This window comes from Oryctolagus cuniculus, chromosome X (genome assembly GCF_051225735.1).
Source record: "Oryctolagus cuniculus isolate XC-2025 breed Fujian yellow rabbit chromosome X, ASM5122573v1, whole genome shotgun sequence".
Taxonomy (NCBI): domain Eukaryota; kingdom Metazoa; phylum Chordata; class Mammalia; order Lagomorpha; family Leporidae; genus Oryctolagus; species Oryctolagus cuniculus.
In genome coordinates, this window is record NC_142888.1 from 18688224 (window position 1) to 18714588 (window position 26365).

At 37.4% G+C, this 26365-nt stretch overlaps 1 protein-coding gene across 15 annotated transcripts in view; it reads right to left on the reverse strand.

Moving 5' to 3' along the window:
- Positions 1-26365, reverse strand: part of DMD (dystrophin) — a 2249390-nt gene that overhangs the window by 1414435 nt on the left and 808590 nt on the right. For all 15 annotated transcript variants that reach the window (XM_070067426.2, XM_051827673.3, XM_070067427.2 and 12 more), the window contains one exon: positions 5620-5743. In XM_070067426.2, coding sequence (XP_069923527.2) covers positions 5620-5743 — 124 coding nt within the window. The remainder of the gene's footprint in view (positions 1-5619; positions 5744-26365) is intronic.

Below are 26365 nucleotides of genomic sequence, written 5' to 3' on the forward strand. Positions count from 1 at the left end.
ACATTTATTAGGAGCTGGCATTGTGGTGTGGTAGGTTAAGCTACTGCCTGTGACTCTGGCATCCCATATGGGCGTTGGTTTGAGTTCTCATTGCCCAGTTTCTAATCCAGCTCCATGCTAATGAGCCTTGGAAAGCAGAGGAAGATGGATCAAGTCTTTGGGCCCATGAACTAATGTGGGAGACCTGGATGGACACACACACTCCTGTCTTCGGCCTGGCACTGTGGCCATCTGGGGAGTCAACCAGCAAAGGGAAGATACTCATTTATTCATTCATTCAGTATTCATTCATTCTTGCTCTATCACTCTGACTTTTAAATAAATAATCTTTAAGCAAAAACAAGAGAAAGTTAATTTTATTATAAGTATACTCAAAAGTAAACTTCACTAACACTTCAGAGTTGATTTAAAGCAGGTGATGCTCTCTCCTCCTCCTGTTTTATTGACCTTTCTAAAGAATCCTCCTCCTCTCATGGTATCTTGTTGAATAATATAAAAGCTCTATATTCCTCCACAGTCCATGTTTTCTATTCACTTAATATTCTATAATGAAGTTTTATCCTTTGACAGAAATGTAATTTATTCATTTAAATGTTCATTCTTTACCTTCATCTTGGTAACAAAGGCCACCATAAAAGTGTCTACACAGCTGAAAAAAAAAATATTACTTCTGGGGCCTGTGCTGTGGTGTAACAAGTAAAGCCGCCACTGCACGGTCAGCATCCCATATGGATGCCAGTTCGAGTCCCGGACGCTCTGCTTAGGCTTCAGCTCTCTGCTATGGCCTGGGAAAGCAACAGAGGATGGCTCAAGTCCTTGGGTCCCTGCACACACATGGGAGACTTGGAACTGCTGGCTCTTGGCTTCAGATTGGCCCAGCTGTGGCCATTTGGAGACTGAACCAGTGGATCAGATATTTCTCTCTCTCTACCTCTACCTCTACCTCTCTGTAACTCTATCTTTCAAATAAATAAGCAAACCTTTAAAAAAAATATTGCTCCATATGCATTGAAATAAGTACTTGGCACTGCTTTAGGCAATGGATACAAAAAAATAAAAACAAACAATTTAAGCTGTGGCCCCTAATTCCTTAAAACAATTGAATCATTGTGATCACAGCTAGAAATCAGTCTGGGTGATTAATAGAAATCTGATCATTGTAGGCTTCACTGATGGAAGAGAAAAGATTGGTTAAAGGCTAGTTAGTTATGGTTAGACAGGGGTAAGAAATTCTGCTGTTCTATTTCACAGTACAGTGACTATAAATAATAAATGATAATGTACTGTATATTTTTCTGAAGAAGAAAAATGCTAGAGAAAAGGACTTAGAGTGTCTTTACCATGAAGAAACAACAAATGCTTGAGGAGCTAGATATTGTTACCCTGATTTAAATACATACTGCATGCATGAAGTGAAACAATACCCAGTGCTCCCCCAAATATGTACAATTTTTATGTATCACCTAAAAACAAAACACCTATGGGGCTGGTAATAAATAACTAGACAAAAAGAGAACACTTGAAGGTATTGATGTTTTATTGCTGGATGCATGTTCTGTTGTACATAGGCAATGGTGCTAATGAAAATACCCAGAGAGAAATTAGCCTATGTAGGAAAAACACAGGCTCTTTCACTAAGGCAACCAGGGGTTATCAGCACAAAACACACAATTTGAGAAATATTATTTTGACAAAGCAAAAAGCAAATTCATCTATTCTAAGAAGTGGGGGAGAGGTTTAGGAGAGCCATAAAATCTTGAAATAATTGTTGAGATAAATTCAAGAGAAAACTTACGAGAGAAGCACAGAAAACTTACGGAGAAATACTGATATGTCATTTAAGGAATGGAATAATGTCTGGCAGTGACAACATCTGCAGTGTGGTGTGATCATGCAAGTAGATGGCTGAATTGAGGCGATGAGGGAAATGGAAAGCTTGGCCAACAGTATGGCAACCCACATGAGTGCCGAGATTACTAAGAACTTTAGTGGAAAAGGTTGGGAACTTAGTGACAACAACATCAATGAGAAAATAAGATAATAAAATAATGACTGATAGATGGACACCAGGCATGACCTCAAAGGAAGAGAGAGTATCTTAGGAACTGACTGTATGCAATGAGGAACCAGCAATTCCATAGGAACGGGGATGTAAAAGAAGGAATTGTCATCATGGGGTTACTGAGGGTAAAACAGGTTCCATGCATGAAGAGAATGAATGTATAAATTAGATTTGCCCTAAAGAGGTGGGGGCAGATTAAGACAATATTGGAAAAAAAAAGAAACAGAATATATAAATAGTAGAATTGGTCTGGAAGGCCTGGAAAAGCCACTTGTGTGTGATAAGTAAAGCTTCTGTTTCACTTGTCCTTTCTAGAACCAATTCTGGGAACAAATGGCTGTCCAAGAGAAAAAATAAAATTAGATAAATATGAGTTATGAACAATGATAAGAAAGACAATATTGGAAGCCAGAGCAGAGGAAGGGAAGCAGAGGAAAGGTAGCAGGGAAGATTCAGAGATGAAGATATAAGACAAGACAGATGAATGGAGGTGCTTGCATTTTGGGTGTTGAATACAGATCCCAGGAATTAACAGGTAGAATCAAAAATTTAACAAAGAGAAACACATAGGACTGCCCTGAATATTTCCAATGGAATCTGGTAAAACACTGATTTGGTATGGATGTAAATAAGTATACATCTCCTAAAGATCTTAAAGCCTTCTGACCATGAAAGCTTGGTAGGGAAGCTTTCTACAGAACCCTGTACAAGGTCCAGATTCTCAGATACCTTACAGTGTCACTCTGTGCTCACAGGATGCAATTTTGTTTTATTACTAGTACACATTACAATGTACCCACTTCAAGAATTTGAATAGCTAGACTTCTATTACTTGAGCTAAAACTGATGAACTGTGTTGACACCGACATAATGAGAGAGAGAACATTTAAGAGTCTGACAAAGTCTCAAACCGTATCATAGAACATTGATTCTCAAATCTCTGTGTTCATCTGAATCAAATGTAGATTCTGATTCACTATGTGTGAGATTCTACATTTCTAACAAGCTCCCAGATGATGACAATATTGGCTGTCTAGGGATCAATCACATGAGTAGCAGAAAAATGCCCTAGAACTTAGCTTTTTAGCAAATGCATTTTGTTAATGATGTGGATAAAATGCATGGTCAATAGAGAAGGAAAACAACATATTTGGCTTTAAAAGTCCCATTTAAAAAAATATGAAACTGAATTGATAATGCCTGAGGGCATCCAAATTGAATAAAGGCACTTGAAAGGAATGATTGAATCTTGTGAAAGAAAAAAGGAGTTGCTGATATTTAGCCCTTTTTAACAGATGCCTAAACATGAACACCAATGGAGTTCATGGGAATGGCCTCCCACGAGTTCAAAATAACCTATATAAACTGTCAAATGAAGAAGTAACAAAATTAATGTATGCTTAAGCTGCATAGCCATCATCGTTACTATGTATTTCCCTCAGGATTTTTAATACATATACATTATATTTAGCCTGAAGGAAGTGTCTAGGTAAATCATTCCATGTCCTATTTTTTTTTTTTTTTTTGACAGGCAGAGTGGACAGTGAGAGAGAGAGACAGAGAGAGAAAGGTCTTCCTTTGCCGTTGGTTCACCCTCCAATGGCCGCCGCTGCAGCCGGCGCACCGCGCTGATCCGATGGCAGGAGCCAGGATCCAGGTGCTTTTCCTGGTCTCCCATGGGGTGCAGGGCCCAAGCACCTGGGCCATCCTCCACTGCACTCCCTGGCCATAGCAGAGAGCTGGCCTGGAAGAGGGGCAACCGGGACAGAATCCGACGCCCCGACCGGGACTAGAACCCGGTGTGCCGGCGCCGCAAGGTGGAGGATTAGCCTATTGAGCCACGGCGCCGGCCCCCATGTCCTATTTTAGTAGGCAATTAAGAATGATGTTGTTATTTCAGAAAATGAGAGTTTAACTTGATAAAGGTGACTCATGAAGCATCAGAAAAGAACTTATATGATATTGTACTTTTTTTTAGCACTTTCAGTCTATCATGCTGACACTATTGATTAAATGCAAATAGCTTCTAGGTAACCATATAATAACAGGAGTTGTTGAATTTATATTCCTGAAATGCTGGAACTCAATTTCCCTGCTTGATCAAAGTTGTTTTAAGACAAAGAAATGTAATTACAAACAGATAAGTATAAGAAACATATCAATAAAATTTTTAATTATCTCTTAAAATGCCAAAGATGATTTATATTTTCATCGATTAAATATGACACAGGAACTTTAAAACTTATTCAGAGAATATATTTTGTAAGCACATTCCTACTCATAAAATTTTCCTCAAAATAAAGAATATGTATCTTCAAACATGTACACTTTGAAAAAAGATACTTATAGTTAATTTTATACTATCAGTTTAATTTTATAAGTAAAACATGAATATTGTAATAACATTTCTCATTTACTGAAACTATGTAGAATAGCCTAATTTACAATGCTAACATATCTTATACTGCTAAAAATAAAATTAAAATAGCTTTCTAATTTGTAAGAAGATATCTCTAATAAATGTTGACAAAACTCTTTCTTCCTAAATTATATACTACTTTCTCTCAGATATTTTTGTCATTGCTTTCCCAAAGTTCCAATCCCATTGCAAACATTATCTTATATCTGAGATAGTGTTATATGTGTAAAACTATAATAGATTTATTAATTCATGATTGCTTGAATGCAGAATGTGTACATTTACTTGTGATCTTTTGATAGCAAAAATTATCTGACATTCACAATATTTATTTAGCTTGCCAACTGCACAGTATTTACTCAGCTTGTTTGAAAGTCTCTTCCAAACTGTTGCCAATTATAAACCAAAATGAACATTTACAATACTTGAAATTTAAAAATCAATGCCCAGTTTAAAAATCAATTTCCCAGATGTCATAGCAACTTATTAAATTCATAAAAATTCATAAAATTTCCTATTGTGAAGGTCAAAACCACAGTTTCTCATAAGAGAGTAAAAACAGAAACCATCTGAAACCATAAGTAAGTAATGAGAGACTGGAATCTTTTAGTTAAGGTAATATAGTACATAAATATCTGGGTAATATAAATCTATTATAACTCATGACAAGTATGAATGACAATGAAGAATAACTTTTTGATGATAGTGAAATGATAAGTAGATTTCCAAGTATAGTATTTCTCATGGTACACTCTATTATTCGTTTCTACTCTATTTTATCCTATTCTACATTATTCACTTTTGCAAGCTTGCAAAGGCCCAGCCTTACATAAAAGAACATATGAAGTGGAATAATTATGAGTCTATGTTATAAAGTTGTTAATTTACAGATAAATAATATATAAGTTAAAGAAGGTTTATGAGTCATTCTGTTCAGTCACAACAGAATCAGGAAAGATTTTTCAATGCTAAATTTTATTTTGCTCTTTATCTATGCTGCATTTTAAAGGTTAGCAAACAGCATTATATCATAATGCTCTAATCCCCTCAACTCTAATAGATTCAAAGATAACAAAGCAGGGAGTTTATAAACAGTGCATAAAGTAGGAAAATGCATAACAATTAGTGTATAACCTACATTGACTTTTTCCTTCAGGTCTGAGAAGTTGCCCTCCTTTCGATAGATTGCAAATTCAGGACTCTGTAACACAGCTTCTGAGCGAGTAATCCAACTGTGAAGTTCAGTTATATCGACATCCAACCTAAGACAGCAAAGAATAAAGGTCATTATTTCTTGATTATCTTTTTCTTCTGTGTGGAAAAGAAAAGCAATCTATCCCCATTTATCATTCTCATCCCCATCTGAGACTCCTACCTGATGCTTGATTACTGTTAATAACACCACTATTTCCGTAGTTAGGTAGACTCAAAATTTGGATTCAGCTTTGATCTAGAGTCTTCTGATCATGGGGATCATTTTAGCCATTTCAATGTAGCAATCACCTCTCAAGTTTCCGTTATAAGCATAAACTATTATCAAGCCTCTGCTTGAATGTTTGCACTAACCGAAAACTTACTGCTTTCCAAGATGACTCTTTTGTGAAGTGTTTACAAGAACTCCAAAATTCCTATTGGTGACCCCCATGGAACTACCCTCTGATATTCCTGCCCTCACATATCGTATAATCATATTAGTCTATGTTTGCTCATGCAATTTACTAGGCAACTTGGATACTAGTAAGAATAATTCAAGTAGGAGCTACACAATGCTTGCACATTGGAGCTTTTCCTCTTAGAACATCTACTCTGAGAAGACAACTGTTGCATAAGAAATCCAAGATAATACACTAGAAAAGTGTTGTGTGATGACCATGCTTTAAGAATGTTTGTACAGGGGCCATATAGAAGAGTGTGAGCTGCTACCAATGTGAATAAAGCCTTCTTTGATCTCCTGACCTATCTCTACTCCTGCTGCATGCAGTCAAATGAGTACTCAACACAAGTTTATGTCAACCAAATGAGGAGACACCACTTAGAACCAAAGAAGTATTCAAAGGAATCTTGTCAACACTGTAGAATAGTGAATTATAAATAGCTGTTTAGCCAATAAATCTTCTTCTGGGTTATGATACTGCAATAAATATCTAATCACCTGCCCCCCCTTTTCAAAATTCTTTTTCTTTTGAAGAGGTCTTTGGAGTGAATGAACTATTCACTCTGTTCAGGTGATTCTGATCTAGACTAGCCAAGACAGGGAATCCATCTAAATGCCCATTAACATAATGAAAATGGGGCATTCTCATATTCATAATGGATTATTATTCAGACTTAAAAGGAAGGAGATCTCATCTTCTGTTACATCATCAATGAACTTGAATGCTGGTATTGTGGCACAGTGGGTTAAGCTGTACCCTAGGACACCAGCATCCCCAATGGGCACTGATTCAAGTCCCAGCTGTTCCAATTACAATCCAGCTCCCTGTTAATACACCTGGAAAGGCAGAAGATGGCCTGAGGACCTAGGCAACTGTCACGCACATGGGAGACCAGAATAGAGTTTCACACTCCTGGCTTTGGCTTAAACTAGTATCAGCCATTGTTGTCATTTGGGGAGTGAACCAGCAGATGGAAAATATTCTCTCTGATTCTCATTCTCATTCGCATTCTCTCTCTCTCTCTCTCTCTCTCTCACATACACAAACACACACACACACATCTTGCCTTTCAAATAAATAAATCTCTTAAATACATAAATTAATTTGGGGGACTTTATACAAAATGAAATAAGCTAGATACAAATGAATGCTGCATGATATTACACAGAATCTAAAATAGCCGAACTCACAGAAGCAGTGAGGAGAATGGTGGTTACCAGGGACTACTTAGGGGAGTTGAGAGAGGAAATGTTGGCCAAAGGATATAAACTTTAAGTTAGGAAGAGTAAGTTCAGGAAATATATTGTACAATATGTTGGCAACCGTTAGTAATAACATACTGTGTATATGAAAATTCCTGAGTATGTTTTAAATATTCTCACCACACAAAAATATGTATTTGAGGTAACACATATATTAGTTTGATTTAATTATGTACAATGTATGTGTATATAAGCATCACATGTATAATTTGCATTTCTCAATTAAAATAATTAACTTTTAAAATAAATGTTAAAATCTTTTCCCAAAGGGCTAGTGCTATGGCGTAGCAGGTAAAAGTGCTGCCTGCAGTGCCAGCATCCCATATGGGTGCCAGCTCAAGTCCTGGCTGTTCCACTTCCAATCCAGCTCTCTGCTATTGCTTGGAAAAGCCATAGAAGATGGCCCGTTTGGGCCCCTGTGCCCACGTGGGAAAAGCTCCTGGCTCCTGATGGGCCCAGTTCCGGCCATTTAGGGAGTGAGCCAGCAGATGGAAGACCTCTCTGCCTCTGCCTTTCTGTAACTTTGCCTTTCAAATAAATAAATAAAAATCTTAAAAAAAAAAAAAAAAAAAAAAAAAAAAAAAAAAACTTTCCCCAAAACCATAGGCTTTAGAGAGTAGTCATGGATGTGGCTGCAAAGGTGATGAGGTATCTGTGAATCATTTGGAACTTCAGGCACAATTCCAAATGTGTGGACATTTTTCTTGAGAAAATTTTCTTAGATTTTAATCATCTATGAAAAAGGAATTTAGATCTCATTTAATTCAACAGTTTATTAGTCAAACAAATAAACATTATTAGAAAATAGATGACTTACTTTTCATAGGAAATCTGTGGAGCAGAACTAAAATATAAGATTTAAGACACCCAGTGAGGTATTTTTTTCACAACGCTTCACCTTCTTCTCCATTACAACCCTCAAATATCTTGCATTAGTTCTCTAAATTCATTAGAACATACTTGATGTCAGCTACTTTACTCCTAATTACTTCAATGGATAGCTGATGTTTTCTAAATATCTCAGTTTCCTTAAAATTTGGCATCTAAATGGAATGCATTAATAGCGTATTAGTATAACCAAAGAAAACAGACAATTATCTTCTTGGTTTACAATACTTCACTTGATGAAGCCTGAATTTCAATGTTTCCACTTTAATATTAGAATTTCAAGTCACATTGAAGCTAAATAGAACTAAAACTTAGAATTTTTCATAAAAAATAACTTTAAATAATTTTTTTTTGACAGGCAGAGTGGACAGTGAGAGAGAGAGACAGAGACAAAGGTCTTCCTTTTGCCGTTGGTTCACCCTCCAATGGCTGCCAAGGCTGGCTGCGGCCAGCGCACCACACTGATCCAAAGCCAGGAGCCAGGTGCTTCTCCTGGTCTCCCATGGGGTGCAGGACCCAAGCACTTGGGCCATCCTCCACTGCACTCCCTGGCCACAGCAGAGAGCTGGCCTGGAAGAGGGGCAACCGGGACAGAATCCAGCGCCCCGACTGGGACTAGAACCCGGTGTGCCGGCGCCGCAGGCAGAGCATTAGCCTATTGAGCCGCGGCGCCAGCCTAAATAAGTTCTATCATAAGTTATCAACTCTAACTAATTGATTCATGAACTGAAATGCCAAAATTTTAAATTATATAGACCTGTTAGAATTTTCCATGATAACTGTAGGCTATTGTTTCAAAATTAAACTAATATAGAATTTCAAAGAATCTAGAGCACTTACAAAAATATATTCATATGTTTTATTCTTACAAAATTCTGTGGTTATGTATCACTAATAAGCCTGCTCATATAAGGAGATACCAGCTCAGAAAAATTAATTAGCCTCCAACTCTTTGTATCATGTGACAGGATTTATTTCATCTAATCACCACATATCCTTCACCTCAAAGAAAGGCCGATTCATAGTAATAAATATTTACTAGGTCATTTTTCCTCAAGATACCCAACTAGAAATTAAGAAAATAGGAACAAGATCTCTTGAAACCACAGATCACTGAAAGCCAATATTCTCATTTATATCCGTAAATTCTTATCGATTTTTATTTTATCCAACATGGTTGCCATCCTGACTTTTGTTTTATCCATAAGTTTAATTAAAATGTTTCCTATTTTATTCATAATGTTGATTTAAAAAGAGTGTCCTGTTGCACGTTGTATGAGTCACTCCACATCCCTACTGCCACCACTTCACTGATGTTAACTCACAAAATCAATGTTGTTTGATTATGGTTGTTTTGCTACTCACCAAATCCAGGGAATCATATTCTAATCAATCAATATGTATGTTTTTCACCTGAATGTCCTATGAAAGACTTTTTTTTTTCCTTTTTCCCAACCCAACATAAAATCCCTGCATCTTCCTGCCTGCAGGAATTCATTCATTAGCACATACAATATCTATACAAGGAGCTGGAATGTTAATATTTCAGGAGTGACCCTTAGCCAGCAAGAGTTTGCAGTTGGTAGAAAAATATCCCAGCTCCTTTGTATCATCCTGAAATATGACACATAGTATCTCAGAGGGTTCTCAGTAGGTATGAGACCCAGTGCCCCACAGCAAAAAGCTTGACCCTTCTTGTGTATCATCCCCTGTTGGCTGTATTTTTTCCTTACTTCACTTCCCTACTTGGCTTTGTGGGATCAGTTTCCAAATAAACAACTTGCACCTAAATCCTTGTCTTCAGATCTACTCTTAGCAGAACCCAAACTAAGGCAATGATCATTAGCCTCAAATGAACCCAGATTCCTGCAGTTTTTTTCAACTTGAGCTCTGACTCATTCATCATAAGAACTATTTAAAACTTTTCTTTCCAAAACTCTCAAAGCTCTGACCCACCATCCTTCTCCAGCTGTCTCAGCAGATGATCTTGTTTCCTCCTGTACAGAGAAAACTACAAATATCAGCTTCAAATTTCTTTTACTTATTATATCCAAATATTCCATTTTGTCTGCATGTGCAGCCAACCTTCTCATTCCTGTTTTTTATATTTGAATGGTTCTTTTTTTTTTTTTTAACCTAAAGTCAATCCTCTTACTTACATTGTGCACATTATCCTCTCATTTCTTTTTGGATATTTTGGTCCACTGATTTTCTATTATCTATCCACTGTAAACCTACTGCCTTCCTCTCAATTATAGTTTTCATATGCAAATTTATACACATTTTACTAACTCCTATTTTTTAAACAATCTGGACTTCTATTCAGAAAAGCTTTCTGAAAGAGTTGTCTAGCTTACTGAATAGGGTTCCTCCTTCCTTTGCACTCTTGAATCTACTCAATGTTGTTTTCCAAAATAAACACAGCTAATAAAGTGATCATGTCATTGAGGCTGATGGGGGGTTTCACTCTTTTGCTATTTAGTAATACTTATAATATTGACCATATTTTCCTTTTTGAAATTTTTCTTCCTTTACTTCCATGATGCAACTCCATTCTGATTTGTCTTCTATATTCATTTTTTTCTTTATACCCTCATCCTCCACTATCTTGTAATTATGGAGATTAAGACTCAGTTAATTATCAATCTTCTACCCTCCTCTTTTATTCTCTGTTGCTAGCAATCTCATCATTGCTCATGACTTGAACTACACTCCACACATCAGTAGCTATAATACACTCATCTCAAATTCAGGCATTTCTGCTGTGCTAACTATATAACCATCTTTCTACTATATATCTCTACTTGCACACTGTAAATTGCATCCAACATTAGATGTCAAATTTTAATGTGTGATATCTCATAAAGTGGTACTCTACCAGTGTTCACCAGATCTGTGGATGGCATCACAATCTATCATCTTTGATATAACCCTTTCTGCTAAGGTCTGAGTGTTCCATGTAGTCTAAAATTCATATGATATTATGAGATGAGGCATTTGCTTAGATCATTAGGGTAAAGTCTACAGATTGGATTAGTACCCATACTAGGACTGAAGAGACCAGAGTTCTCTTTCACCATGTGAAGAGACACCAAGAAAGCATCACCTATTAAATAGAAAGGCTGCTCTCATGAGAAAGCACATCTGCTGGTAGCTTGATCTTAAACTTCTCAGACTCCAGAGATGGAAGAAATAAACTTATGTTGTTACCACCAAGCCACTTAGTTTATGCTATTTTGTTTTGGGAGCATGGACAAAGGCACATTTTTCTTCATTTTTAATTTTTTTGAAAACCCTAAACCATCAAACATTATATCCATATCTCAAGATATTTAGAGACAGTATTTTAATTAGTGTTGCCAATACATGGGACCAAATTCAGTAGCTTCTCAGTTGGCCTCCGGGAAATCTGTCTATAACTCTCCAACCTAGTGTGTTCACTAACCATCAATATTATTTCTAATATTATATCAGATATTTACCTCATTCATAATACTACACAAATACTATCCCATTTCTTAGGACAAAGAATTCTAATATGGTCCTGTATTATGTGCCTTTGACAGATATATTTATTCTCTATTTTATCCTTTATTCAAGCACTTCTAAATAAATCTCCCTTCATGTTTCTTAGGAGCTATGTTTCTATCTTGCCCTCCACCAATAGAAAGAAATCCTTCACTGACTATATATCTGTCCATTAGAAGATTTCCAGTTTAAAGATTTAGTTTAACATAATCCACTTTTGGCACTTTGTTCAAATTTGTCACCTTTCCTTTAAAGTGGTCTGACCACATTACACAATCCTCTGGGACTCACACATGTGAAATGTGAATATCCTTCAGTCATTGCCAAATTCACCATTTAGAGTCGATCCCTTGGGCTTCATACCTCTTTGATCCAAACTTTCTTTTTTTTAAAATTTGAAAGATAGGGAGAGGGGGGAAAGAAGGCAGAGGAGGGAGGGGGGAGGCGAGAGGGGAGAGGGGAGATCATGAATCTGCTGGTTCATTCCCCAGATGATGCAATGGCCAGGGACTGGGCCAGGTCAAAGCCAGGAGCCAGGTCTTACAGGTGGATGGCAGGGGCCCAAACACTTGGGCCCTCATCTGTTGCTTTCCTCAGGACATTAGTAGGGATTTGGATTGAAACACGAACCAGCACCCATGTGGGACGTCAGAGTTGCAGGTGGTGGCTTTACCCTTTATGCCACAATGCTGGCTGGGCCCCACCCAAACTTTCTCTAGAAAAGATAACCAACTTCCACATATAAATCCACAGAACTCAAACTTGGCTCAATTTACTATGCTGGTATCATAGAGGGGAGAGTTCTGCTAAATCCTGTGTTAGAGACAGCTTTCTACTAGACATATAATTTGCATTGGTCTTGTTTGTACATGTGTAATAATTATTCTCTAGTGCCACCTCCAACCCATTGCAAAAAAAAAAAAAAAAAAAAAAAAACAGAACAAGCTTCTTTACTGATTTTGGAAGTAAATGATTTTCTTTCAAAATGAAACATTGTAACACTTTTAGATATATTTCTTTCTGAAAAATGTGAAATCGCATGGTTCCTTTTAAAGTACTCAAATATCTCCCCATTTTTTGTCACAAAATATATACTAAGTGGTTAATATGAGCTAGATATGGTATTAACTTCACAAACACCAAAGATGAGAATGCATCAGTCCACATTATGAAGGAGTTTGGTTTAGGAAGCATTCATCTGACAAAATAAAATATTGTAGACACACAACTGGGGCTCAGATCATGCTGGGCTTTTTAAAAGGATAATCAAAAACACCTTTTCAATGAATTAGGATTAAATCACCTTCTAGACTAGAAACTCTGCCAAGTAAATTTGTTATCTCTATACAATGAAGTCTTTGTGAAGTTAACACCATGGGAACCGTCTGCTTGCTGCTCAGTTGGTGAAAATTTTAAGGGAGGCCTGGACACCAGTTGGCATGTAGTTCTAATAATTCAGATCAATTCAAGCAACAGAATGGGAAATTCTACTTAGAGGTCTTCCCTCATTCAAGTTCTTGTTTGATTTCCTAAGTTTTGAAAGAAATTACAGAAGAGGGTTAAATCTCTCTTTTACATAAGAATCCTAGGAACAGTGAATACATCGATTTTTTGACTTATGGAATTTTAAAGATTTCAAATTTTTCTAAGATGCAGAGTATTTTGTCTATTCATAGGCACATATATGGTTGTGTTACAATTCCTTTCTCAAATTGAATGGAGCAAAATATCAATGAGTTTGTACTATTCTCATCTGTCATACTTTATATTTATCACCATTATCCTTGTGACATCTTCATTCTTTGGAAAATAGTCCAAAGCAAGTTCCTACATGTTTTAAGCTTTGAGCTATTCCTAACACAATCCTATTTTTACATTTATTTTTTGCTGTTTCCATTTGGGATTACTGCTTCAACAATATCTCTGATTTCATTGGTAAAATATTTTCTGTTCCAATGCAACAATTGACATTCAACACCATCACTTAGAGCTCTGGGAGTTAACTGTCATCTACTTCCATTGTTTTCCCTCCTATATTCTGCCAGTGGACATCTCCACCAGGGAGGATGGAAGGGTGAAGAGGAAGCAGAGGCAGAGTTTCAAAGACCTCCCACACTCTCCAACTGAGTGCCAACGGACCATATTCAATAGTTAAGCTCTTTGATGTTTCTAGTGCACAGTGATCACAGTCTCCTTCCTGGATCCTACTCAGATTCTTGTTTCCCTAACAAGTGCACATTTATTTTTCTCCCCTGTATCATCAGCAGCCTTGCTTCATTTGCATTCTGTGGTTTGTCCTGTAATCCTCAAGTTTTTCACTGTTATTGAATATTCTTCAGATATCTATGCTGAGATGCATAGCAAATTAAGACTCTTCTGATTTGAATCTATACATATTCATGAAATGAGTGCTATCTACTCTTTCCAGTGCTTTGCTGGTGGTATTTTTTCTGTCACACTTCGTACTACCTGGGGCTGTGTACTTAATCACCAACTAAAGATAGCATACAGATGTAACTCAGTTACCTTCTTGAAAACCCTTAAGGAAAACTCTAAAGAGTTGTTTTCAATATCATACTGAATTTTGGATTCTGTGCATGTATTTTCACTTTTTCATAAGATTACTAATTTCCACTAGCTCTTTTTCCCCACTTTAAAAACCCACATGAAACCATTATTAATGAATGGGATAGATAGTAAGTTATTCATAATGGTCTCTTATAAGAATCAATGAACAAATATATTACTTATTACTTATCTTACACTCCTCACACATTTTACTCTGTATCTAATATAATTCTGTCATCACAGACCATCCCTTACTTCAATCGAGCTTTATCCAAATTAAAATCCCATTTATCTAATAAGGAAATTATTCTTATTCTGTTCACAAGATGATTTTTCCTCCCATAATTATCAATGCATACTATGTCCTATATTCAAGCATAACTTAAAATCTGATCTTTGTTACTTATTTATGATTATCAGTGAAGTAACAATTTTCCATCCTTTACAAATGTATTCATCTTAAACTCCTAAAACTAAAATTAATGGCGTTCCACAGTGCAGAGAAAAGATGACACTGAATTTTTTAATTCACAAAGAATTTATCACTAAAACAGAACTGTTATTTCAAAACACCTTCCATTACCTAGAAGTTTCAAAATGCATGGTATGTATCTGCTAAACAGTCAACAAATTAAAATTTTTTTTCAAGATCATATTGTATAAATAGACTCAACTTCATCTGGTAGAATTTCCCTTAAACATGATACAAATTAAGTCAATAGTCAATATTGGAAGAAATAGGAGAGAATATATGTGTAAAAATATTTAAAATAAAATATAAAAGCACAGAAAAACATCCTACAGAATTCTAGAAACTCATGTATTTTTAAAAAGTTGTCAGTTTTGAGCTGTCACTATTATACTGTTGTATGGACCTTCTGCTTTTTGATAGCTTTGTTTATTATGTTAGAGGAGCCTCTTAATGGGCGCTGATCATATTCTGGTAATTTTCTGTGCAGTATCTACCATATAAAGCATTAAACTAAGATGGCCCACTTACACTACAATTAATCCCCTAACTTTCAATATACTGTTTGAAACTCATCATTACCAAATGTATAAAATTTAAAGTAGAAATCTTCCAAATTTCCAGACATAACTAATTTGATTAGTGAGCTGAGTTTATGGATGCTGTATTACATGTCTGATCATCTTTAGAAACAGAATTTCATAAAAAATTACACATCTAACCCTTAGAATCCTGAAAATAAAGTGCTAATGCCTATGAGATACGTTAACCCTTGGAAAATGCTAGGCTTCTAGGTATAGACTAGGTAATTTATTAACTAGTTTTCAATGTATTTTTTAATTAGCTAGGAAGTTTTAATATTAAGAGAAATAGAACTATAATTCTTAATTTTTTAATTTATTATTTTATTTAAATTCATTGAAAGGCAGAAGTAGACAGACAGCAAGTGAGCACCAGGCAAGCACAGATAAAGTTTGCATTCATTAGTTCACTCCCCAAAAACCTGCATTGGCTGGCAGCCTAGAAATTTATCCTGGTCCCATATGGGGGTGGTAGGAGCCAAGTCCATGGCCTCCCAGGGTCTCCATTAGCAGGAAGTGCTACTCAAGAGTCAGAACTGGAAATCAAACTCAGGTACTCTGATGTGGGCATCCTAACCCGTGTTTTAACGGCTAAGTGAAACACCTGGACTTATAATTTTTTGTTGGTATTAAGATATGGAATGAATTTTTTTGGAAGTAACACTTTAAAATTTCATTGTTGGGCCAGCACTGTGGCTCACTTGGTTAATCCTCCGCCTGCGGTGCTGGCATCCCATATGGGTGCTGGGTTTTAGTCCCGGTTGCTCCTCTTCCAGTCCAGCTCTCTGCTGTGGCCCAGGAGGGCAGTGGGGGATGGCCCAGGTGCTTGGGCACCTGTACCCGCGTGGGAGACCAGGAGAAGCACCTGGCTCCTGGCTTCAGATTAGTGCTATGCCGGCAGTGGCAGCCATTTGGGGGTGAACCAACAGAAGGAAGACCTTTCTCTGTTTCACTCTCTAACTCTATCAAATAAACAATAAAAAAAATTTCCATTGTTGCATTTTAAATAATCATTTCTTCCTCAGAGCTTTAGAATATGAGAGGACATCTTAATTCTGTGTGGCTAGACAGTTACTTCCCTGATCACACGTATCTAATGACCTCCTATGCATCTCCCAAGGTTCGACTCAATTGTGAGATGATCACCTTTTCCCTGTATCTCCCCTTCATCTTCTCTTGTGGAAAAAAGCTTCATTTCCCCTTCTTTACATTTCTGCGTGGTATTTACTTTTTAAAAAATTAATAGACTGTAGATTAAACATGAATTGGATCTAATAAGATATCATATGAAGTTCACTTAAATCCCATTTAGTGTTTATTTTTGGACTTTAAGATATACTCAGAAGGGGCCAGCACTGTGGCATAGTGGGTAAAGCCTACGGTGCCTACATCCAATATGAGCACTGGTTCAAGTCTTGGCTCCTCCATTTCCAATCCAGCTCCTTGTTAATAACCTGGGAAAGCAGTGAAGGATGGCCCCAAGACCTTGGGTTCCTGCACCCACGTGTAGACTCAGAGGAGGCTCCTGGCTCCTGTCTTTGGATCTGCTCAGCTCCAGCCTTTGCAGCCATTTGGGGAGTGAACCAGTGGATGGAAGACCTCTCTCCCTCACTTTCTCTCTGTAACTTTACCTTTCAAATAAATAAATATTTTTAAAAATATAGTGAGACAGAAATAATTAATACTCTTCCTTTTGTATTATTATGAAAGGGGGAAATCCTATATAACCAAGAGAAAACAATCTAACATTTACATAAGTAGCCCTTCCACCTAGAAGGTTTGAATACACTCTCACAGATGTGCGTATGTGCGTGTTTATTTATTTAAAGTGGGTGTGTTTTCCTTGGTGAGAGGGGGAATACAGGGCCACATAATTACCTTCATTTTTTAAGGCACTGGTTGTGTATGTCTAAGGCAAACTTTAAATGTAAAATTGATATCATATACTGTAAAATGTATTGAACTGGAAGTTAGGTGCTCTGGGTTTTGTAACCTGATCTCTTAATGCATTTCCTTGGGGAATCACTTACATACCCTGAAACTCATTCATTTCTTCCTTTAAACGGTAAAAATTTAAGGAGCGGATGCTTACTACAGTGGCTAAGGACAATGCTTCTGACGCCCACATCCCATAGCAGAGTGCTTGGGTTTAAATCTCCACTCTGCTCTCCATTCCAGCTTCCCACAAATGTAGACACTGGGAGGCAGTAAATGATGGCTGAAGTAGCTCAGTCTCTGCCACCCATGTGGGAGACCTGGGTTGACTTGTCTCCTGGCTTTAGCTTGGTTCAGCCCTAGCCCCTGTGGGGAGTGAGACAGGAGAAGGGAGCTCTCTGTATCTATCTGTCTCTATGTCTCTATCTCTCTCTCTCTCCTTCTCTCCCCCACCCAATAAAATAATTTATTAGTGTTAACAAATTATACACAGGACCAGTGTTGTGGCATAGCTGGTTAAGCTGCTGCCTGCAAAGCTAGTACTCCACTGAGTGCCAGTCTGAGTCTTGACTGTTCATTTTCTAATCCAGCTTCCTCCTAAATATATCTGGGAAGGCGGTGGGAGATGGTCCAAGTACTTGGGCCCCTGTCACCCACATGGGAGATGCAGATGCAGTTCCAGGCCCCTGGCTTCAGCCTGGCCGAGCCCCCACCATTGCAGCCATCTGGGGAATGAACCAATGGACAGAGTTTCTTTCTCTTGATCTCTCTCTCTCTTCTTCTCTCTGTAATGATATCTTTCAAATAAATAAAATATCTTTTAAAATGGTAAAATTTTTAAAAACTAGTTTGTCTTGAAATAAAAACTTAATTCTTTTTCAAAAAGTAGCAATATGCTTATTTATCAAATTAAAGAGGTATGGACCTGAGATATAAGGCTAAGGTCAACTTTGTTTATATTGTGAGTTTGATATTCCAATTACATCACGCTGTTCATCTAGCAAATTAAATAGCATCTAAGGATACTGTATAAAGACACTATAGTTCCCTGTTCTAATAAGTACCCTATGAAGTCTTTTCTACAGTTTACACAGCACCTGAAACAATATGATAGGTCAGAAAGGATACTATCTTCAGTTAGTACAAACTGCTATACTAACATTCCTATCAAATACCTGATTTCTCCTTATGGCTGTAGGATCTTAAACATATTTCTCATTTAACATATGTAACTTTAAACACATTACTCATAAAATAATGTGTCAATAAACTTTGATTACAGATTGTACAGAAATGCATCTTTAAAAGACACTAAAAATCAATTACTATGTAGTTTTCCTTGTTCCAAAATATGGCTATTAACATATTGCCTCAAAATATGAATTCTAGCCCAAACATGAAAAAATATATGCTCTTGGATTAAAAAAAAAAAACTCAGTAGCTTCATATTTTAAAGCTGTGGATGTTAATCTTTGTATCTCTAGAATAGTTTATTCTATTGAACAGAATAAAACTCCTGCAGATATTTTTCTCTATAGAGGTCAAAGCTTATTCAAAATACTTCAATATCTGAGAGATATAAATTATTTTAAAATAATCTTCCTATCTCAAGTATCAAATCTTAATTATTTCAAAATACATTTGGTGATATTTGTTTCTAAAGTGTGATATGGTCAAAAAGAACTCTCTAAATCTTCTACTTATATAACTTCCAGAAAAACTTACTTTAAAAATTAAAATTAAGGAAATCTCCCAAACTTTAAGATGTCAATAGCTGCCATTTTAGAGGAATTAATTATAAAGCCAAGGAATGTGAAAGCACATCTACAAAAATTGCAGAATGTTTGGAATGAAATTCAGCTGTTCTACAGACGAATTAAGCCTATTTTTCATTTTCAATAAACTCAAAGTGTCTTAAATATAGTACTGTGCAAGAAAACCACCTTAACAGATGCCAATATTCTTTTAGGTCACATATAAATTAATGTCCAAGTAATTAGTCTATGTTCATAAAATGTCAATATGCTTAAGCTGAATATCTGGAATTATTTATTTTTAAAATTAAAAGTCGAAGTTTATTTTAAATGATGAAATCAAAAAATCACCGAGTACAGAAGTCCTTGTGAGAAATAAATGTGAGTCACTAGAGGGCGTACATGCCCTGTCTCAGTTTCTCTGGTCTTCAATTTGGCTTCTCTTTCATTTCCTTATCTACATTAACAATAACATGGTGACAAATGGATTTTTAATGGGAGGTTTCGTACACAGAAACATGAAATGTCCAAAGATGTAGAGAATATGGTAAATGTGGATAAAAAGGACATGTTAGAAAGACACACTGAGATGCACAGTTAAAATGCCTTCAACCATTTTGACACATTACACAAAAGTACCTTGAAGCTATAATATATAGAATACCTTGAGAAATAATTGGTCCACTATTTGGGGAGACATGCTGGATCCAAATGCAGGGGAATTTTCTAATAACTAACTACTAGCAAGTTGTTTTTCCCCAACTCATTGATTTTGCCTAATATTTGAATGATTTATAAGCATGGAGATTCTCATGCTTTATAAATGTGCCTATAATTATATTCATCTAGATTAAGTATTAAATTTATATTCAATTAAAATAAAAGGAGAAAAAGGAAAGTACAATCTTAAGCATCTTGCTCATGTCACATTCTTTTATAAAAACATAATCTCTGATGAAACTTTCCTGAGTTGATCAGAAGCCGGGAGCCTGGAGCTTCTTCTGGGTCTCCCACTTGGGTGCAGGGGCCCAAGCACTTGGGCTATCCTCTACTGCTTTCCCAGGACATTAGCAAGGAGCAGGATGGGAAGAGGAGCAGCCAGGAAATAAATTGGTGTCCATACGGGATGCCGGCACTGCATGCAGAGGCTTAGCTTACTATGCCACAGTGCCGGCCCCAACTTCCATGCTCTTTTCTCAACTGGGCGTAAGCCAACCCTATCTTTCTTCTTGCTTTCTCATGTTGTGAGGGGGATCATATTTGCTTTAGAGTTTTGTTCAGGACCATTAAGGTAAAAGACATTATTGGAATGACAAGAATAAAAACTTCAAACTGGGTATAAACAAAGACAAGGAAACAAAGAGAAAGCATCAACAGCAAAACAATTTCATCTATTTTACTATTTGGTGCATGAACCAGCAAATTGTCATCCACAGGACAAATAAGAGTTGTCATCTGCTTTTTTACAAATAAAATTTTACTGGGACACTTTCACATGCATTTATATATTGTTTACAGCTGCTTTCTAGCTGGCTATAGCAGTGTAGTTCAACAGTCACAAAATAAACTGTATGGCACACAAAGAATAAAATATTTAATGTCTGGCCCTTCAGAGAAACATACTCTGACTTGTTCCTGCTCTATGGAGTGAAGGTGAGATGGCCTGTGTTTAACTCTTGGATGGGGCCAAAATGGTGTGGTTCACACTACCCATACTGTACTGCTTTCCATTTAAAATATGCATTGGCTTCCCATCACCGGAAGATTACAGCCTATACTCCTTAGTCTGGCACTGACTACTTTTTTTTTTTTTTTTGGATAGGCAGAGTGGACAGTGAGAGAGAGAAAGAGAGAAAGGTCTTCCTTCCGTTGGTTCACCCTCCAATGGCTGCCGCAGCTGGTGCACTGTGCTGATCCGATGGCAGGAGCCAGGTACTTATCCTGGTCTCCCATGGGGTGCAGGGCCCAAGTACTTGGGCCATCCTCCACTGCACTCCCTGGCCACAGCAGAGAGCTGGGCTGGAAGAGGGGCAACCGGGACAAAATCGGCGCCCTGGCCAGGACTAGAACCCAGTGTGCCGGCGCCACAAGGTGGAGGATTAGCCTAGTGAGCCACGGCACCGGCTTCATTCTGAAACCAATCTACCTTTTCAAGCTCATCTCCTTACTTTCCTTCTTTCTATACCCATACTTCTACTATACCCAAACAGAAATTCGACATAGCTCTGTGTAAGTTCTGCTCATATACATGTTGTCCCTTGTATTTGACTCGCCATTTTCACTCATCTTCAGTTCAGTGTTTCCCTACCCCTTAAATACACAATGCCAATTTCTCCATGAACTTTCCACATCCAACTGTTCTGCAGAAAGTGAGCTTTATTTTCTTGCAGTTTTTTCATGTTTTCCTGATACTTCTTCATTATGACTGCATTTATCCTAAGAATGTAAGCTTCCTGATGGAAGGGCTAAGTAGATTTCACATTTATAACAACTGAAATGCTTCACAAATCATGATGTTCCACTGAGTATCAGTTAAATGAACAACACAATTAGCACCAAAACTTATGCCACTGCTGCTTCCTTTCTGAAATGCTTCGGACTCATAGTGACTACACAGGTGTTCAAAGAAGCACACCACACACCGAATGGTGCCTTGGACCCTATGGGAAGCCATTTAAACTTTAAACACTCTCAGTGTGAAAGCTTGCTGAGTTTAAAGGACTTCAATACGCTTTTATGTTGTGGGTCTTTAAAGTTTAAACTTCCAGTCATGCTTCAGAAACCATCTCGTGCAATGTGCAGAGTCATTTGAATCTGATGTGTACTTACTGCCCCACTGCCACTTCCCCAGCATCATGACCTGTTTAAATCCATCTACTTCTTTTAGTGACCATCACTATGAAGTTTACTTAAAACACAGAAATATTCACTGCTTCACAAAACCAGTTTTCAGTCACCTGGGTTGCTAGAACAAAATGCCACAGAGGAGATGGCTTAAATAACATTTATTTGCCACAGTTCTGCAGGTTGGAATTAAGGGATCAACACCAACAGGGTCATTTCTAGTGAGGGTCCTTTTCCTGGATTGTAGCCTCTTCTTGCCATATCCTCATAGAGCAGAGCAAGCGAGCGCTATGTTTTCCCTTCAGTGCTACTGATCCCCTTCTGAGGAGCCATACTCTGGCCCTCATTTAATTCTTCTTATGTCCACAAAACTCCATCTCTAAATCCCATTACAATAGCTATTAAGGCTTTAACACACACATTTTGAGGGTACAAAGTCATAGCAGACCAATATCACTTTCATATCTGTAAGGTGATATACTGTGAGTTCAATGGGTTTCTAACTAAAGAATAATTTAATAAGAATATACTCAAAAGCTGTAATAATATTTTCTATTACAACATAAATGTGTTAATAGGAGAATAATATATAAAGTACAATTTCTACAGTGTTAGGGCAAACAAGGAAGGTCACAGAAAGTCCATTTCCAAGATGGATAAATAGACTCTTCATGATATGGATCACTTGATTAAATCACATAGTCTATACGTGGAAGATGCAAGGCTAGTACCTATCCATGCAGTAACATGCCCAATCTGGTCTAAGGTCCACTCCCTGCCTATCTTCTGCTCTGAGTCAGAGGACCGTACATTTCCCAACAAGCTTTGCCCTCTGGATTCCTTTCAGTTTGTCCAATTGGAGGCATCAGTAGAATATTTAACGGTAGTAGCAAAATCAAGGTATTTTTCTTCCTCACTCTACCTGGGGTGGTAGCATTTCTAAATCAGCCGTATATCCACTGTAGTTTCAGGGTGTTTTTTTTTCTTCTGGATAGCCACACTCCTTCCTTTAGTTCCAGTTCCTGCCTGGAAATCACAACTCTGATTTCATCTCAGTTGGAAACCCTAAGGTTCTGGGATCCAGCAACATCACTTCCTTCATATCACTCTTTCAGCTCTGGCAGTAGTGGCAGCTTCCTCATGTTGCTTGTGTTTGGAGTAGTTTCTCCATCCCTTGTGCTGCTTCCCAATTTTCTACCACCTGCTTAGCCATTTCCCTACAGTGTGTCTCCTTTCTTTGAAACATCTAGAGTGATTCCTATTTTTCTGACAAGATCATGGCAAACCCCTGAGAAATACTCCTTCAATCTCTAGTGAATATTTCACTCATACCTACTGTGTGCCAACTTATGTGTTAATCACTGTAGATCTAAAGATGAAGAGAAGTGTTTCCAGTGTGCAAGAGCTTCCTAGAGATAGATATGTAAAAGCCTGGTTATTACAATAAAATCTAACAAATACTTTAGTAGAAATATAAAAAAGCTGAGAAATGCATGGAAGGTTAGGCTCCCTAAGAACCAAGGTAGTTGGGGAACAAGGACTATGGAAGTGGGAAAAGCAAAGGTGTTTAAAGAAAATCTGTGGTAGTGAAAATAGGAATCACAAATAAAACAGAAGCTTGAAGAAGCATGAAGGGGTTTGAGATCAAAGAGTGCTTAATTAAAGTTGAAGTATTGGGTGCTACCCATCAAAATGTGGTCTGTAGCCTCTCTGTGAACTGTCTCTTATCAGTCTGTGAGAGGAAAAGAATGTTCACCAGTGTATCAATCAATTAAGTCACTAAGTACACTATTTCATGATTCTGTTTTTAATTACCAAACTTTCTCAAGAAAGGAAGCAGTGCAATGATTTATGTTTGTGCTCAAGCTCCTTATCTCATTGTGAACTGGTAATAAACAGTTTGCAGACTAATTTGAGTGGCACTGGTATTCAAAACAATGGGTGGAGAAGAAGGGAGTAAAGCTAGAGTGTTGGGCAGCTAAAGATCATAAAGGAATTTCTATGCTATGCATTCAAGAATGACGGGCAACAGAATGATCTAATTAATATTGCATTTCAAGAGATCCATCAGGAGTTTGTGAAGAGGGTGGCTAAGAAGGATGAGCCTAGAGAGACAGAAATCAGTTAGGAATTTCTGGCAGAAAATTATCAGAGAATCAACTAGGGTATAGGGACCATGGATGGAAAAGGAATAAATCAAAAAGAAATAGAGGGATTTAGCCATGTAGCAGATATCAAGATCACTGTGAATTTTTGCACCGGCTGTTCACTATACAAGTGCAGGGTGCACCATTCTTAGAAACTATAATATGAATGACACTCTCTAGAGCTGAATAATCTAAACTGCAGCTCCACATCTGAGATTCCTGTAAGAAATGCAGGTTACATAGCCAACAAGCATTTGGATTGCACAGGTGTGAGCATCAGAAGAGAGGGTGAGCTAGAAATATTAATTTGGGAATCATAGGATACATATATATGTATACATACATATATAATTGCTAAAGACAAGATTATAAATGATATTCTTTGAAAGAAAAGAGTATCATGAAAAGAAAAGGAAACCAAACTTTCAATCTGTGGAGACTGACATTAAAGGGATAGAAAGAGGAGACTGAGAAGACATAGTCAAAAAGCCAGGGGGCGAAAGGAAACAGGAGAGAACAATGACCCAAAAAGTGAAGGGGAGGAAAATTCCAAGAAGGGCCTAATCATCACTGTCAAGCACAGCACAAAGGTCAAGAAGGTTAAGAATTGAAGAATGACCTTTGGAGCTAGCAATTAAGCAGCTCTCTGGGTGACCTTGCTGAGAGCAGCTTCAGTGTTTGATGCAGAGTATGAAATGGAGAAGAAAAGAATCAGAAGCAAGGGGGTACAGATCATTCGAATCCTCTGATTAAAAACTGGCTTTTCTTCGCACTCAGCTATGCTCCTACTTTTAGATGGATACATACATTCGATTACCATTTTCTTTGCTCAGAAGACAAGCCAAATTATATGTCATAGAGAACGTGGCCCTGTCTGCCTCCTTGTGGGTATCCTTTTATGCCTTGCATTCAGGAAGAGTACACTTTGATACAGCTTCTGCAACTAGACATGAGGTTATATATAGTATCTCACAGGATTCGTTATCATTATACTGCATTTTAATTTTTTAAAAGTGTATTTATTTGAAAGGCAGAGTTACGCGGTGGGGGGAGGGGAGGAGAGAGAGAAAGAGATCTTCATCCACTGGTTCACTCCCCAAGTGGCTACCACAACCAGGGTTGTACCATTCTCAAGTCAGGAGCCTGGAGCTTCTTCCAGGTCTCCCAAATGGGTGCAGCGGCCCAAATAAGTGGGCCATCTTCTGCTGCTTTCCCAGGCACATTAGCAGGGCACTGGATCAGAAGTGGAGCAGCTGGGAATCAACAGACGCGCATATGCAATGCTGGCAATGGCGGCCCCTGTACTGCATTTCTTTAATTTTTGAATTGACACATATTGTACATGTGTAGAGCACAATGAGCTGTTTCAACACATGTATATACCATGTAATTATATATATATATATATATATATCAGGGTGATTAGCATATATGTTGGCAAAAACATTTATTATTCAACATTCTCTCTTCTAGCCACTTTGATACATTATTGTTAACTATAGTCACTCTATGGTATAATAGAACACCAGAACTTATTCCTCTTGTTCAAAAGGTACATTGACCATCTACTATACAAAATACCTGATACTAAGTCAGGAATAAGAAAATGGACCCTGGCCCAGAGAAGCTTTTTATCTAGTGGAGCAACAGGCATCTGAATAGATGACCAAAACAAAGCAGTAGAAATCACAAGATGGAACCGTGGCATCACTTAGCCTAGCCTGGAGTAGATGGCCCTTATACTGGGGATGAGGTCGGGAAAATAGATCAAGAGTCATGTTATAACTGAACTGACACTCAAATGAACTGATTTCCAAAATGAGAACTTGTTGGAAACTAAAATTTGTGGACACCACTCTATACTCACAGAATCAGAGACCCTGGTGAGGGGTAGGAGTCTGTTAAGAAGCCCTCCAGGTAATTCTGATGCATGCTAAAGTATATGAGAACTTTGGTTTTCGTGCATGGACTTTGAAAGTGCATGGTATATCAGAATGACTCAGAGTTTGTAAAAGATTCCTGGGCCAACCTGCAGGGCATCTGTTTCAGTAGATTTTAGGAGTGCCCTCTACCCTGCCAAATCTACATTTCAAACAAGTGTGTAAGTGATCCTAGAGTTTCATCCACTGCACTTTAAGTATCCCCATTCTAAGTGTTGTGTGGCCTCTTATGTCTCTAGAATTCATATTATCACATTCTTCAAACCATGATTACTAACTTATCCATGAATATGAAAAAATAATTTTAATACTG